Here is a 16,154-nt window from a genome sequence, read left to right as displayed (position 1 = left end):
TAGTTGAATCGGCCTCAGAAGTTTTGCCTACTACTGTGGTTCCCAGTGATTTATCAGACACCATCCCTTTGGATGTCTCTACCCCAGCACGTGGTGCTGCTAGGCCTCCTGCAGCCATGTCTATTAAGGCCTTTGCCAGGGCCAAAGCAGCCAAAACTGTTAAATCAGTGCCTGTTAAGCCCCCTTCACACAGGCCCACTTCTAGTTCACAAATGCTGACTCTGGCAGAGGATTTAATATCCTTAATTAGAGGATCCCAATCTCACCCAGACAGGGCCTCTCAGCCCCAGAAAGAGATCTAGGGCAGAGCCCCCGAGCCAGTGTCCTCTGATGATTCTATGGATGACTCAGACATTACAGACCAGCCAGAGGCTCCTTTTTCTACTTATGAAGATTCAGATGCTGAAGAATCCATTCCATCTGCCTCTCCACCAGAGGAATTTTCCTTTGGGGAAACCTTACATGCCATGAGAGAACAATTCCAATGGCAGGGACAAGATTTCTCAGATTCAAGAAAAGGCTTAGGACATTTCTGCACTTACCACAACATAGGCCCTTAGCTATACCTCCAGTACTGCCTGTTGTGGATGATGCATTTAATGATGTTTGCACCGCTCCTGATACTTTACCTCCAGCCCCTGCCAAACCAGATAGATTTTACAGGGTGCCAGACACTCATCACCACCTATACAAGGCCCCACTTGCAGATCCTGAGACTATATCCCAGGGGCCTAAGGCAGTAGCCTCGACCTCAGCAAAAAACCCTATCCCTTCTGAAAGGGAATCCAGGTCCTTAGAGAGATGGGGAAAAACGTTTACACCTCTGCTACTCTCTCAGCTAGAGCTTTAAACTGTCAGTTTCATATGATCCAATACCAAGAGTTTATGCTTGATCAGTTAACTAAGAAGCTGTCCTCTGATGACTCCTTAGATAAGAAATATGTTTTAGAAATGGTAAATAACATCCAACAGGTTAGTAACCATTCTTTAAAATGTGGCTATGATGCACTGGAGGCTTCATTTAGATCAGCCATGACTGGCACAGTGATAAGAAGGCATGCATGGTTGAAAGAACAGGTCTTGCCGGATCATGTTAAAGCAAAACTGTTAGATGCTCCTATGGATAAGACCAGTCTATTTGGTACACCTGCTCAGCAAGTAATGAAGAAAATGGAAGAGAAGGCAAAATCTGTACAAACAGTTAAGGATTTCTTACAGGTTCAGCCCCCAAGGTTTAGCAGGAACTGGCCTGCCAAAAATTGGTCCTTTCCAGACTCCTCAAAATCTCAAAGAGGCAGGAATAGACGCTCTAGAGGCAGAAATCAATCCAGAGGAGGTGCCTACAGAGGACGACAGTGGCAAGGCAATAACCGAGGCACAGACACAACCACTGCCACTACAACAGGACAATCACAGTGACTTGGCTCTGACACCTACCAGGGAGCAAATAGCAGCACCTTTAGGCGGAAAGTTAGCCATATTTTCAAAAAATTGGCACTATATCACAAAAGACAAGTGGATTTTGCAAACCATAGACCAAGGCTACAAGTTCCACTTCCACACCTTTCCAGTAAAAAGAGGAATGCCAAACCTACCTCCAAATCAAAAAACAGAAGCTCTAAAGCAGATAGCGGAATTAACAAAGATGAGAGCTGTGGAAAGAGTACCTATAACAGAACAGGGCAAAGGATTCTACTCCAGACTCTTCCTAGTACCAAGGAAAGAGAAAAGTTGGAGACCTATTCTCGACCTGTCCGTCTTAAACACATACATCATTGTCCCAAAATTCAAAATGCTGACCCTACAGCAACTTCTTCCCATGCTGAGCAAGGAGTGTTGGCTGGTAACTCTAGATCTCAAGGAGGCATACCTGCACGTCCCCATACGACCAAATTGCAGAAGATACCTCAGATTTCTTGCAGGATCAGAGCATTATCAATTCTCAGCATTGCCCTTTGGCTTATCTACTGCCAGAGTATTCACAAAATGCCTGGCATCAGTAATCGCTCACTGCAGGCTACAGGGAATCCAAATTTATCCATACCTGGACGACTGCCTGTTACAAGCGGACAACAAAAGCAAGCTGACAACAGATTTACAAAGAGTCATTTGCTTACTACAAGCCCTGGGATACACAGTCAATTTACAAAAGTCAAGACTGATACCATCCCAAACAAGAACATTCTTGGGTGTGGAATTGGACACAGTAAAACAAATGGCATTCCTAACGGCAGAAAAACAAAAACAACTCCCTCTTTACTTCTTGGCATTAACAAAGCAGAACAAACTAACAGCAAGAAAAGTTCTGCAGGCCTTGGGCTTCATGGCATCATGCATAATCTTGGTCCCACATGCCAGACTGCATATGAGAAAGCTACAGTGGTACCTAAAGAATTTATGGTCTCAACACAGGCACAGCGTAGAAACCGAAATCCCACTAATCCCATGCCTGAAATAGGAGTTCCTATGGTGGGCTCAAGCATGCCAGTCAAACCCAGGCTTACCCTTCCACAACTTTCAAGCAAGCCAAACCATCACAACAGATGCCTCAGACCTAGGCTGGAGGGCGCACATGTTGGACAAATGCATACAAGGATTGTGGACTCAAGACCAGCTGCACCTGCACATAAACCAAAAAGAAATGCTGGCAGTAAAACTAGCAATCCAGAAATTCAGACCATTCCTCAAAGAAGGCCATTTAATGATAAGGACAGACAACACCACAGTCATGTGGTACATCAACAAACATGGAGGCACTCATTCATACCCACTATGCAGAATGACTCTGGACCTTTCGAATATGGCTCTGAGCTACAACATCCAGTTACAGGCAATATTTGTGCCGGGAAAAGAAAACACCCTAGCAGACATGTTAAGCAGAACCACCTCGGATGCTCACGAATGGATGCTACACCCGGACATCTTCAAGGCCATCACAAAGAAATGGGGAATGCCACAAATAGACCTATTCGCATCCCCACACAATCACCAGCTGAAAAAATTCTGCACAAGGACATACCACCCACTTGCATGGAAGGTGGACTCTCTATCCTTCAGTTGGAAAGGCCTGACAGCATATGCATTCCCACCTCTTCCTTTGATGCACAAGGTACTACTGAAAATCAGAGAGGAATGCCCAAGGATAATCCTGATAGCTCCGAATTGGCCAAGACAACACTGGTATCCATTGCTGAGGAGCATGTCTCGGGGGAGAATGTGGTCAATACCCTGATGCCTTTGATGTTAACTCAGAACAACTACAACATCATGCACCCAAACCTAAAAACCTTGCAACTGACTGCCTGGAACATCACATAGCAGCATCTAACCCAGACCTATCCCAAAGGGTTAAAGACATTATCCTTGAAGCACGCAGACCTTCAACAAGAAGGAACTATGCAGGAAAATGGAAAAGGTTTGTCATTTGGAGTGCTGAAAGAGGAAAAGATGTGTCGAACATAGATATTGCTAACATCCTGGAGTACTTGGCAGAGCTTCTACATACAGGCCTGTCCTATTCCTCCATCAAGATACATGCATCAGCTATTTCAGCAGAATACAGCTTCGATCCACCTGTCTTTTCGCATCCTCTACTCAGGCAGTTCCTCAGAGGGATCAAGAATGTAAAACCTCCTAGGAAACCACCATTACCAGCATGGGACTTGAACTTTGTGCTAGAAAAATTAACACTCCCTCCATTTGAACCAGCAGCAACAGCAGATCTTCAACACCTATCATGGAAAACTGCTTTCCTACTGGCAATTACTTCAGCAAGTAGGGTTTCGGAACTACAGGCCATAATGGCAGTACAACCCTTCCTAATCTTCCATCAAGATAGGGTGTCCATGAGAACTAATCCTACATTTATGCCTAAGGTGGTATCCAGAGTGTCTTTAAACCAGGCAATCCACCTACCTACCTTCTTTCCCAACCCACAGAACAGGGGGGAAAGACTGCTGCATACCTTGGATGTACATAGACAGTTACGCTACTACCTGGACAGAACCAAAGGTAACAGAAAAACTGACCAGCTTTTAGTAGCCTATGCAACAGGAAGGGAAGGAAAAGCAATTTCCAAACAGACAATCTCTAAATGGATAGGAAATTGCATAAGATTCTGTTACTCCTACCATGGAAAACCAATTCCACAGAACATAAGACCTCATTCTACAAGGGCAACAGCCACTACCACAGCTTTCTTACGAGGAGTGGCAACCAAGGACATTATTGAGGCGGCTACTTGGGCCTCCGTGCATACATTTGCCAAGCATTATAATCTACCTCTATACTCTAGATCCCGAGCAGGGTTTGCCACTGCTGTACTGCAAGGGATCCTAACTACACCATAATTTTTCTTCCTCCACCCCTAGTTTGGCTATGGTATTCTACCCATTTGTTATGACTGCAGATGCATCCTTGAAGGACATAGTACAGTTTTGTACCTACCATAAATGTAGATGTCCGAACAGGATAGCATCTGCAGTCAGGATTACCCACCCTCCTTCCCCTCTGTGGTACTCCTAGGGTATTTACCCTCCTAATAGCTAGCTAGGGGAGTCTCTTATGGTGTATTTGTTTGTATATATGTACATACATGCTTATTTTTGTGTTTGCCTTCTACTTTTTTGGAAACATTGGCATTTATCCAAAATTTAGCTTTCCAAGAGGGCAACTGGCATCTGGGGCAAGAAACAGAGGAAAATGGCATCGGCTGATGCCTTTATACCCGAAGACCAGCAGAGATGACGTCGGGTGAAGTGCGACATCAGCCGAAGCCGGACCCAGACTTTGGAATCCGGCCGACCGAAGGGCTGCCTGACGACAGGACAACCCATTTGTTATGACTGCAGATGCTATCCTGTTCAGACATCTACATTTATGGTAGGTACAAAACTGTACTTTTCATATGTTGAAGTATCAAAATTTTCTCCTTACTCAACTAAAATCTAAAGTGGATGCTTTGGCAGAGGGCATAGAGTGTAAAGAATTACAGGATTTGGTACATGCCTCTGAACAGGTGGGTAAGCATTCTTTGCAGTGTGGTTTCGATGCTTTACAGGCTTCTTCCAGGGTGGCTGCCACTGGTTCAGTTATTCGCAGGCACGCCTGGCTTAAGGATCAGAATTTGTCAGAGCATGTTAAAGCTAGAATTTTGGATGCTCCTTTACAGTCTGAAGTTTTGTTTGGTTCTTCTGTGGAGTCTGTCTTGAAGAAAATGGAAGACAAGGCTAAGTCTATGCAGACTGTTAAAGATTTTTTGCAGGTGCAGCCTCCTAAGTTTAGTAGGAATTGGCCTACTAAGGGATGGGCTTATCCTTCTTGTGATTCACAGTCTAGGGGTAGATCTAGACGTGGTAGGGGCAGAGCTCAGAGTACTTTCAGGCCTAGAACATGGAGTTCACCTGCACAATCTTCAGGTGAGGGCAGGGGCCAGTCCTTTTGTAAACAGGCCCAATGACCTGCATTTTCAGCTGCCAGATTCTTCCTGTCTGACAGCTCCTTTGGGAGGAAAGTTGGCACTCTTCAAGCAAAACTGGCTTTTAGTCACCCAGGACAAATGGGTGTTGGACATTATAGACCGAGGCTACAAGATGTTAAGTTGTCTATCTCGCCTTCATTCTTGCTGGATGGGTTCGGAGCCGACCTCGGCTCCGACTCGGCCACTCTAAAGCTCGAGAGTTGGTTCCACCGGCTCGAGGCTCCCCTTATATCCCACAATGCTAGGCGAGAGTTACCCCAGATCTCGTTTGCCGCTACAGCTTCGAGGTTGGTTATTCTACCGGTTCCTGGTAAGTTTTAGCTTTTTCTATAAAAAGTTACTCTTGTTTCCCCTTTTTTTTAGTTTAATTATTCCTAAATTAGTGTAGTTCATTAAACTCTATCCCCGAACCTATTTTCTTCCCGTTTCTTGTCAAAAGAACTTTTAGTTCTTCCCTTGGGCCTTAGGCCTTCCCTTCCCTAGGGAGTGTTTGTGTAGTGTACTACTGCTTATTGTAGTTATTTAGTATATTTTACTATAATTGTGTTTTTGACAGGGTATAACTGGTGTGGTTGAGTGTGTGTTTGTGTTCACCAGTTAGGCTATGTCTAAAGAAGCAAAGGTCTCGATTCAAGAAGTGTGATGCGTGCTGTCAGAAAATGTCTCTGACAGACGCCACACTTCTTGTGTCTATTGTCTGGGGCCTTTGCACCTGCAGGACTCCTGTGCTGTCTGCCATGGCTTCAGCCCCAGGGTCCTGCAGGAAAGAAAAACAAGCTCATTTTGAGAGGTTGTTGAAGCCTGAGGATTCCCTGTCTGTCTCAACAGGGAAGCCCTCCAAGGCATCGAGGTCTTCGGCTCCGGCTTCTGAGCCGAGACCTCAGGTTGTTCAACCTTTGCCTTTATCGGCTCGGCTGGAGCCGATAAGACTCAGTCCACAGTTTCTGTGGCTCACTTGCTTCCGGCCGGAGCCGAGCTTATCGAGGTACCCGTGTCGGCTCCGACAAGATCTTGAGCCGACAACCAGAAAGAGGTCTAGGTCACCTTCTCTTGGCTCCGTTCATTCGGCTCCAGGTTCTCCCCTGCTGTCTGAACGGAGCCAAAGGTCTCATTCCTCTAGGTCATCGAGGTTGTCCGATCATGACCTTCAGAGGGTGGTGAGTCGACTACTCAAGTCTGAGGCACTGGCCCAGATGCTTCAGAGCCCGACTCATCAGTCGGTGCCTGTCCCGTCCATCAACTCCTTCCTCCTTCGACTCTCTTGAGCTCGGAGCCGGGTCGTGTCGGAACCGAGACTGTGGTCACCTCGGAGCCGAGACAATTGTCTTCGGCCCGCCGGCTCCGCTTTCTTCCATGGAGGAATCTCGGCGGACTTCCTCGCCGGCTCGAGGGGTGAGTGGCATCGGACCCTTGTCCGACCCCCTCTCTCCTCTCGGTGCTTCGGGCGCTGGTGAGTTCGGCTCCGACATCGCCTCGGAGCCATCACTGTCGGTGCCGAGGGGGTCTTTAGCTCCTCGGAGGGGACCTCTGGCTCTGCCTGACAGGGGTGCTTCGAGGTCATGCGGAGTGTGTTAGAGCCTGGCTCTACTCCACAGTCGGCTCCGCCAGCCTCCCTCTATGCTGCCTCAGGGTAAGTCGACTCACTCCCTCATCCCGGACCGCAGAGAGCCAACTCCTCAGGAGCCCCTGTGGGATTTCATCCTCTTCCGAGGCCTCTCCTGATTTGGCAGAAGAGCCCCTCGGAAGAGGAAGTGCAAGAGGAAGCACATTGACTCACCTGAGTCTATCACGTCCGACACAGATCTGGATGATTCTGAGGGTTCCCCGTTCCCCTTCTGAAGATGTCTCTTTGCAGACATTCTGGAGATCCTTAAACAGAGGGGAAATTGGCCAGCCCTCAACCCTTCGGAGGACGAATCTGTGTATCTTGAGGCGTTTGGCTCTCGTCCTTCCACCTCCTGGGTGTCCCCCTTGACCCCCTCATGCAGGTGGTTGCTAAAAGGCATGGACGGCTCCTGATTCAGTGGACCCCACTCCCAGGAGACCCTCCAAATTCATCACAGCTCCAGCAGACAAGGAATTTTTATCAAAAGGAGTCTCTGTGGATGCTATGGTGGTAGCTGCCGCCACAAAGAAGGAACTGGCTGATCCTTCAGTGCCTGTCCATCCACCTAACAAGGAATCTAGGTCCATGGATAGGTACGGAAGCGGATGTTCTCCTCAGCGACATTTACTATGCGTTCGCTGAATTACCTGTGCCATTTCACTCGACTTCAAAGGGACTTGATCAAAGAAGCGAGTGAAATGCTTAAGGACCCTACAGCTGCGGGTTTCCAAGAAAAATGAACACGCAGCTGGCTATCCTTAATTCTATTTCCAACTCCTCCATGCCTCCTCTTATGCGGCCGATGGAGCGAGCAGAGCGCAGAGGAACAGGGGTAGCCTTACGTAGGCACGCCTGGATGCGGCTATGCAATTTTATGGAACCTTTCAAAACGTCTTTCACAAACTCCCTTTTGATGGATCATCCCTTTTGGTCCACAAGTGAAAGAAACCCTGACTAGGTGCGAGACGGATGGCAAGACCCTTTCTGCCGCCGGAGTCCGTTTTCCACTCCTTCTAGGCCTTACCCCAAAGGCCAGAAGGGGGGAAAGATGGTTCCGTAAACAATCTCAAGGGACTTCGCCTGACGACAGAGTCGGTTCCCGCCAGAGGCAGAGGGGAAACAACAATGGTAGACGCCGCCTAGAGGCAGAGGGGTCCGCAAAACCAGGGCAATCGAAACGCCTTCCGATAAGCCCTTTCAGCATCCCTGAAGTGTTGCCCGACTGCCCATCTTCGGAGGCAGTCGGGGGAAGATTGTCACTGTACCCAGAAGCCTGGCTATCCTTGACACAAGACAAATGGGTACAGTCCATCATTTCGAAGGTTATTCTATTCCCTTTCTTCGCTTTTCCAAGTCAGTCAAAAATCCCTTCCAGATGTTCCAGCCGCTCAAAGGGATATAGCAGCTTTGGAAATTTCAAAACTGCTTGCAAAAAGAGCTATTCAGCCAGTGCCAGCAGACCAACTAGGATCCGGAATCTACTCAAGGTTCTTTTTAGTTCCAAAGAAAACAGGGGACTGGAGACCAATTTTGGATCTCAGTATCTTGAACAGATCGGTCAAGAAAACAAGATTTCGGATGGTCACGCTGCAATCCATTCTTCCCCTGTTGGGAAAAGGAAACTGGATGTGCTCTATAGACCTTCAGGACGCGTACTATCACATAAAATGAACAGGCGCTCCAGAAGATTCCTCCGCTTCAGGCTGGGAACCAGTCATTTTCAATTCAGGGCCCTGCCCTTTGGTCTCACCACTGCCCCGGTGTTTACCAAATGCATGGCAGTGGTAGCTTCTCACCTGAGACGACAAGGATTCCAGGTGTTTCCATATTTGGATGACTGGCTCCTCACAGCTCCCACCAAGCATCTCCTTTTGATGGCCAGAGATTACACTTTTCGCCTGTCAAGAACTGGGTATCTCAATAAATTGCGAAAAGTCTGTTTTGTCGCCTTGTCGCACTATTACCTACATAGGCAAATTTAGATACTGTAAACATGTCTGCAACACTAACGAACCAAAGGATATCAGACATTCAAAATTGGTGTCTCTTCTTCTCAACAACAACAGAGCCAAGGCCAGGTTAGTTCTAAAAGTGTTGGGAATCATGGCAGCGCCATACCTCTCCTCCCATTGGCCAGATACCACATGCGGATCCTTCAGTGGATGCTTTTTCTCAATGGTCATACCAGGAACTTCCAATGTCTCACACCATTATGATCACATAGCTAAGTGCAAAAGCATCTCATGTGGTGGATGTCTTCCCCAGCTCCTGTTGGGGAGACCATTTGTTCCACCTCCTCCGGTTGCTACTCTGACAACGGATGCCTCCCTGATCGGGTGGGGGCATTATCAGGGCAGGACAGTCCAGGGCACATGGCAACCAAACGAATGCCACTTGCACATAAATGTTCTGGAGATGAGAGCAGTGCTTTTAGCGTTGCAAGCCCTTCAAGACTCTCTTCCCTTGGGAACGATTGCAATCCAGACAGACAATATGTCTGTAGTGTGGTACATCAACAAACAAGGCGGAACCAGATCATACCCCTGTGTCGAGAAGCACTCAGACTGTGGCAATGGGCGATTTCTTCTCAGCGTTTTCTGATAGCAACGCACATCCCGGAAGTCCAATCACATTGCGGACAAGTTGAGCAGAGCTATTCTCATGCCTCACGAGTGGTCTCTGAAAGACTCTGTAGTGAGAGAGATATTTCTCAAGTGGGGTCAGCCTTGCTGCGATCTTTTTGCTACTCCCCAAAACAGCAAGTGCAGAGAGTACTTCACTCTATTCCCTTTACCAGGCCAACCCAGCAGAGACGCGCTTAGTCCAAGTTTGGCCCGGGACTTCTATATGCATTTCCTCCTTTCCCACTGATCTCTCAAGTAATACAGAAAGCTATCGCTCAGAAGGCCTCATTGATCCTCATTGCTCCTTACTGGCCTCGACAAGTGTGGTTCCCCTTTCTACATCGATTTCTTTTGGAGCGACCGTGGAATCTGGACCTAGTTCCAGATCTCTTGATCCATCAGTCGGGTCAGTTTCATCGCTCCCTCCCCTCTCTGAACCTCACTGCTTGGTTCCTCCACTTCCAACCGTAGCCAGGCTTCCTCAATTATCTCACTCTGTTAGAGATATTTTGATAGCTTCCCATAAATCTTCCACTCGAAAGATTTATTTGAGTAAGTGGAAACGCTTCTCATATTGGGCACAAGGAAAGGACATAGATCCTTTCACCGCTCCCATCCAACTAGTCCTTGATTTTCTAGCTGAACTCTTCCATGCAGGTTCATCTCCATCTACTCTTAAGGTTCAATTGGCAGCTATTTCTAATTTCCATGTGGGTATTTCTGAATCTGCCCTAATGTCCCACAAACTCTGCAAAGCCTTTTTGAAAGGAGTTTTTCTTCTCAGACCTCCTGTAAGAAATCCTCCTTCTCCTTGGGACCTAAATTTAGTTCTTGCTTCTTTGATTCTTTCCCCTTTCGAACCTGCAGCTTCATGTTCCTTAAAGTTATTATCATGGAAAACTCTCTTTCTGGTGGCTATCACATCAGCTAGAAGAATTTCAGAAATTCAAGCACTCAGTTGTCGTTCTCCTTACCTTGTGTTTCATAAGGACAGAGTTTCCTTACGAACTAACCCGTCCTTTTTGCCTAAGGTGGTTTCAACATCAAATCTAAACCAATGCATTGACCTCCCTGTTTTTTCCGGAGTATTCAAATAGGTCTGAACAAAATTACACTACCTGGATGTTCATCGTCAATTAAGGTACTACTTGGACAGGACGAAACTATTCAGAAAATCTGATCAGCTGTTTGTCTCCTATGCGGAAAGCAGAAAGGGACTTCCAGTTTCAAAGGTATCTTTATCCAGATGGCTAACATCTCTGATTACCCTTGTTTATGAGATTAGACACCATAAACTGCCTAATAAACCTAAAGCCCATTCCACCAGAGCTTTGGCTACTTCTCTAGCCTTCCAAGACAGACTGCCTATTGACACCATTTGTGCAGCGGCTACTTGGGCTACTCCTCACACTTTTATTTCCCATTATAAGTTGGATTTAGCTTCTAGGCATAGAGCTAATTTTGGTTCCACTGTTCTCAGGAGTCTGTTCCGTTAGGCCACCGGGACAAGGTGCTAGGACCGGTCCCATCCAGCAAGAATGAAGGCGAGATAGACAACTTAACATATAGAAGTTATGTTCTTACCATAACGTTCCATGTTAGTTGTCTTCTTCGCCTTCTTCTTGGCCCCACCCTCCTTCCCCTGGCCTGGACAGACCTAGAGGAGTTGTGATCGTGACCTCTCTTTCTACCACCTCTTTCTTAGCTATATGCTATTATGCATATTTCTTGTTTCAGGATGTAGGTCACCCTTCTTCTCCCTGTTGTTAGAGGTGGACTCTGTTATAGTTATTCTGTTTTATACTGTTACTATCATAAGCTGGGGTTAGCTTACAAACGAGATCTGAGGTAACTCTCGCCTAGCATTGTGGGATATAAGGGGAGCCTCGAGCCGGTGGAACCAACTCTCGAGCTTTAGAGTGGCCGAGTCGGAGCCGAGGTCGGCTCCGAACCCATCCAGCAAGAAGAAGGCGAGAAGAAGACAACTAACATGGAACGTTATGGTAAGAACATAACTTCTATTTTTATTTCCATACATTGCCTCCTTTCAAAGGCATGCCAGACGTTCCTCCTCAGCAAAGGGTAGAGGCTCACAAGCAGATTTCTTTACTTCTTCAAATGGGGGCTATACAGCAGGTCCCTCTGTCAGAAGTGGGCCTAGGATTTTATTCTCGCCTGTTTCTAGTACCAAAGAAAGGAAACACTTGGAGGCCGATTTTGGATTTATCTATCCTCAACACATACCTGGACATTCCAAAATTCAAAATGTTGACGTTGCAACAACTTCTACCTCTGTTGGTCAAAGATCACTGGATGGTTACTCTGGATCTCAAAGAGGCTTATCTTCATGTTCCTATCAGGCCCAGTTGCAGGAGATACCTGCGTTTTCGGGCTGGGACTTTACATTATCAGTTCTCTGCATTGCCCTTTGGCTTATCTACTGCGCCCAGAGTGTTCACAAAGGTTCTGGCTCCAGTGATAGCCTTCTTACGGTTAAGAGGAATACAAATTTATCCTTATTTGGACGATTGCCTGATTCTTGCTCAAGACAAGTACGAACTTCTTCATCATCTACAGTATGTGATGGCAGTGTTAAGATGCCTAGGGTATTCTGTGAACGAAACAAAGTCCAGTCTAGTACCCTCTCAGGAAATGTGCTTTCTGGGTGCGAGACTGAATACAGCTTCCCAGATGGCTTTTTTGACCCCGGACAAGCAAAAGAACCTTACTCTACTTCCATCAATTGTCTCTACGGTCCAGGCTGACTGCAAGGACAGTCCTTCAAGCCTTGGGGTTCATGGCATCTTGTATTCTGGTGCTTCCCAATGCCAAACTGCATATGAGGAAGCTACAATGGTATCTCAAAAATGTATGGACACAACACTGCCAAGATCTGGACACTGTCATTCAAATAATACCTTGCATTCAAAAGGAATTTTTGTGGTGGGCTCAGGAATGTCACCTAAACAAGGGACTCTCTGTGACCCGACCAGAGGCGAGTCAGATTTTAACGACAGATGCCTCGGACAAGGCTTGGGAGCACACCTCAATGGAAAATGGGTTCAAGACACGTGGCCTGCCAGACTTCAACATTTACATATCAACTTGAAGGAGATGTTAGCAGTCCAATTTGCATTGATGGCTTTCAAGGATTTACTTCACCCAGGGCAAGTGTTGATTCAAACAGACAACACAACTGTCATGTGGTACATCAACAAGCAAGGGGGAACCCATTCGTACCCTCTTTGCAGGCAAGCAATGATTTTGTGGGAGACTGCTCTCAGTTTACACCTCAATCTTCAGGCAAGGTTTCTACCAGGAGCACAGAACTCCTTAGCAGATTTTTTGAGCAGACAGATAGTGGATCCCCACGAGTGGAAATTGGATCCTCATGTATTTCGAAAACTGACAGTGTTATGGGGAACTCCAGACATAGATCTGTTCGCTTCTCCACTAAATTTCCAGTTGCCAAAGTTTTGCACAAAAATGTTTCATCCCACAACCTGGAAAGTGGATGCTCTATCATTCAGTTGGAGCAATCTTCACGTCTATGCCTTTCCGCCTCTGCCTCTTCTCTCCAAGGTACTCTTGAAGGTCAGACAAGATGAGCCCCCCATGATTCTAATAGCTCCAGATTGGCCTCGACAGCACTGGTACCCTCTGCTGAGGAGTTTAGTATGGGAGCCTCCATGGCCTTTGCCTTCGATTCCGCACCTTTTGTCACAGGAGGGCAATCATTTCCTCAATGTCAGGATTCAGTCCCTGCATCTAACAGCCTGGCATATTCTGTTCTAGAACCTGGAGGGTCGCAGCTTCCACAACAAGTTTTGAATGTTATTTTGGAGGCCAGAAGGCCTAGTACAAGGAAAGTTTTATGCTGATAAATGGAGGAGATTTTTAATTTGGAGCAAAACAAAGGGCTTTGATGTTTCCAGGCCTGATTTAAGTGTTTCTCTTCAATATCTTACAGAATTATTAGACAAGGGTTTGTCTTTCTCTTCTATAAAAGTTCATGCTGCAGCCATTTCTGCTCACTATGACTGTGACCCTCCATTATTCTCTCATCCTTTGTTTAAGCAATTTCTTAGAGGGGCAAAGAACATAAGACCCCCGTAGAGCTCCTACTCCTGCCTGGGATCTCAATTTTGTGTTGGAAAAACTTACTTTACCTCCTTTTGAACCTGCAGCTACTGCTGAGTTGAAGTTTTGTCTTGGAAGACTGCTTTTTGTTGGCCATTACGTCTGCTAGAAGGGTTTCTGAATTACAGGCTCTTATGGCAGTTGAACCCTTCCTAATTTTTCATAAGGATAGGGTATCTCTGCGTACTAATCCTACTTTTATGCCTAAAGTGGTTTCAAATGTGGCCTTGAACCAATCAATTCATTTGCCTACTTTTTATGCAGATCCCCAAAATAAAGGGGAGAAAATTTTGCACACTTTGGATATTCACAGGCAGTTGCGTTATTATTTGAACAGGACTAAAGGGTTCAGACAGTCTCAGCAGTTGTTTGTTTCTTTTGCTTTGGGTTCTCAGCGGAAACCTGTTTCAAAACAAACTACTTCTAAGTGGCTTGGCTTTTGTATTGCTGTTTGTTATTCGCATCATGGTAAGGAGATTCCGCTGGAATCAGACCTCACTCCACTAGGGCTACTGCCACTTCTACAGCTTTTTTAAGGGGAGTAGCTACTAAAGATATTTTGGAAGCAGCTACTTGGAGTTCAGTGCATACTTTTTCTAAACATTACCACCTTCCTCTTTATTCCAAATCTAGGGCTGGATTTGCCACTGCAATCTTACAGGGCATTTTGGCAGCTCCCAACGCTTTATGATTTTGCCAGCCTCCCTTTACCTCTGCTTTGGGATTCTACCCATATGTAAGGACTGCAGCAATGTGAGATGAAGAACATAGTACAGTTTTGTACCTACCATAAATGTAGATGTTCGAAGATCCACATTGCTGCAGTCCAATTTACCCTCCCTCCTTCCCCTCTGTAGTTTGTCATGGTTGTATGGTTTGGGTGGTAGCTGTTATTTGTACATGCCTTTTGAGAAGTATTCTGTTTTTGGCTGTGGCCTTTCTTTTTAGGGCCTTCTGACATCTGGGGCAAGAAAAGACTGAGGATATGACGTCGGTCATGCGCTTTAATACCCTGACGCTCTGATGTCAGATCTGAGCGCCATGACCGACGTCAGCCTAATACTTTGGTATTCGGGCCGACCGAGGACAGAGGACTACCCATATGTAAGGACTGCAGCAATGTGGATCTTCGAACATCTACATTTATGGTAGGTACAAAACTATACTTTTTTCATATTCTTTATATTCAATATCGTATAGAACCTTTATTGTATATTTAGTGTTGCTAATATATTAAGCAGTTGTATTGCTTGCCCTTTTTGAGTGTAACTTAGTTTAATAGTGGTTATTGGCATCCTGTGTGCCAGTTAGTTTTAGGCGCCGTTGCGCATTTTTTGATTATTAGGTAGAGTTTTTGGCGGTTTTCCGCTCTTAGTCAGCAGGGGCTCCTGTTGTCTTGTCTGTTGTTATTCTGACCTTTTTTGGTCACCGTTGGCAGTTAGTTTCTGCTATATTGAGATTGTTTGTTTTTGGCTGGGATCGGCTTGTGAATTTACTAGGATTGCAGCCTCCCCTAGTATATTACCGGTTATTAGAAATATAGAAATTTATTGTGTCATTTACCTGTCCAAAGCACATGGCAAGAACATGAGGCTCATCTGCATGTCAATGTTCTGGAGATGAGGGCTTCTGGAGTTGCAAGCACTTCAAGACCTTCTTCCTCTAAGGAAAATTGCGATACAATCAGACAAAATGTCGATGGTTTGGTATATCAACAAACAGGGCGATACCAGATCTTACCACTCTGTCGAGAGGCCATGCGAGTTTGGGAATGGGTGATTTCTTCCCAGTGCTTTCTGGTTGCAATGCACATTCCAGGGACGACCAACGTGATAGCTGACAAGCTCAGCCAGGCAATCGTAATGCCTCACGGGTGGTCTCTGAAACCGGAAACAGTGGATCAGATTTTCCAGAAATGGGGACAGTCTTGCTGCGACCTTTTTGCCAGCTCAGTCAATATCAAATGCAGCAGCTATTTTTCCCTCATTCCCCCTCCAGGGGAGACACCCAGAGACGCTCTGGCTCACGATTGGCCCGTGGGACTTCTGTATGCCTTTCCTCCAATCCCTCTAATTTCCAAAGTGATTCAGAAAGCCAGTCGACTGGGAAGCAAGTTGATCCTCATTGCTCCTTACTGGCCTCCTCAGGTCTGGTTCCCCTTCTTCGAGCCTCTTCTCCTGGACGAATCTTGGATTCTGGACCCAGCTTCATATCTATTGACTCACATGTCGGGTTCGCTACACCTCTCAAGCCATACCCTCAAATTGACAGCATGGCTGCTCCAGTTCCATCCCTAGTCAGGCTT

The 16,154-nt window shown here is 46.3% G+C and overlaps 1 protein-coding gene across 1 annotated transcript in view; it reads left to right on the top strand.

Moving 5' to 3' along the window:
* Positions 1-16,154, top strand: part of RDX (radixin) — a 1,792,353-nt gene that overhangs the window by 583,586 nt on the left and 1,192,613 nt on the right. Inside the window, 1 exon segment of the mRNA XM_044072720.1 lies at positions 6,642-6,653. Coding sequence (XP_043928655.1) covers positions 6,642-6,653 — 12 coding nt within the window.

This window comes from Protopterus annectens, chromosome 5.part0 (genome assembly GCF_019279795.1).
Source record: "Protopterus annectens isolate FY-2018-M chromosome 5.part0, PAN1.0, whole genome shotgun sequence".
NCBI lineage: Eukaryota > Metazoa > Chordata > Ceratodontiformes > Protopteridae > Protopterus > Protopterus annectens.
Note: the sequence above shows the minus strand (reverse complement) of the source record. Positions and strands in the feature narration are given on the sequence as shown.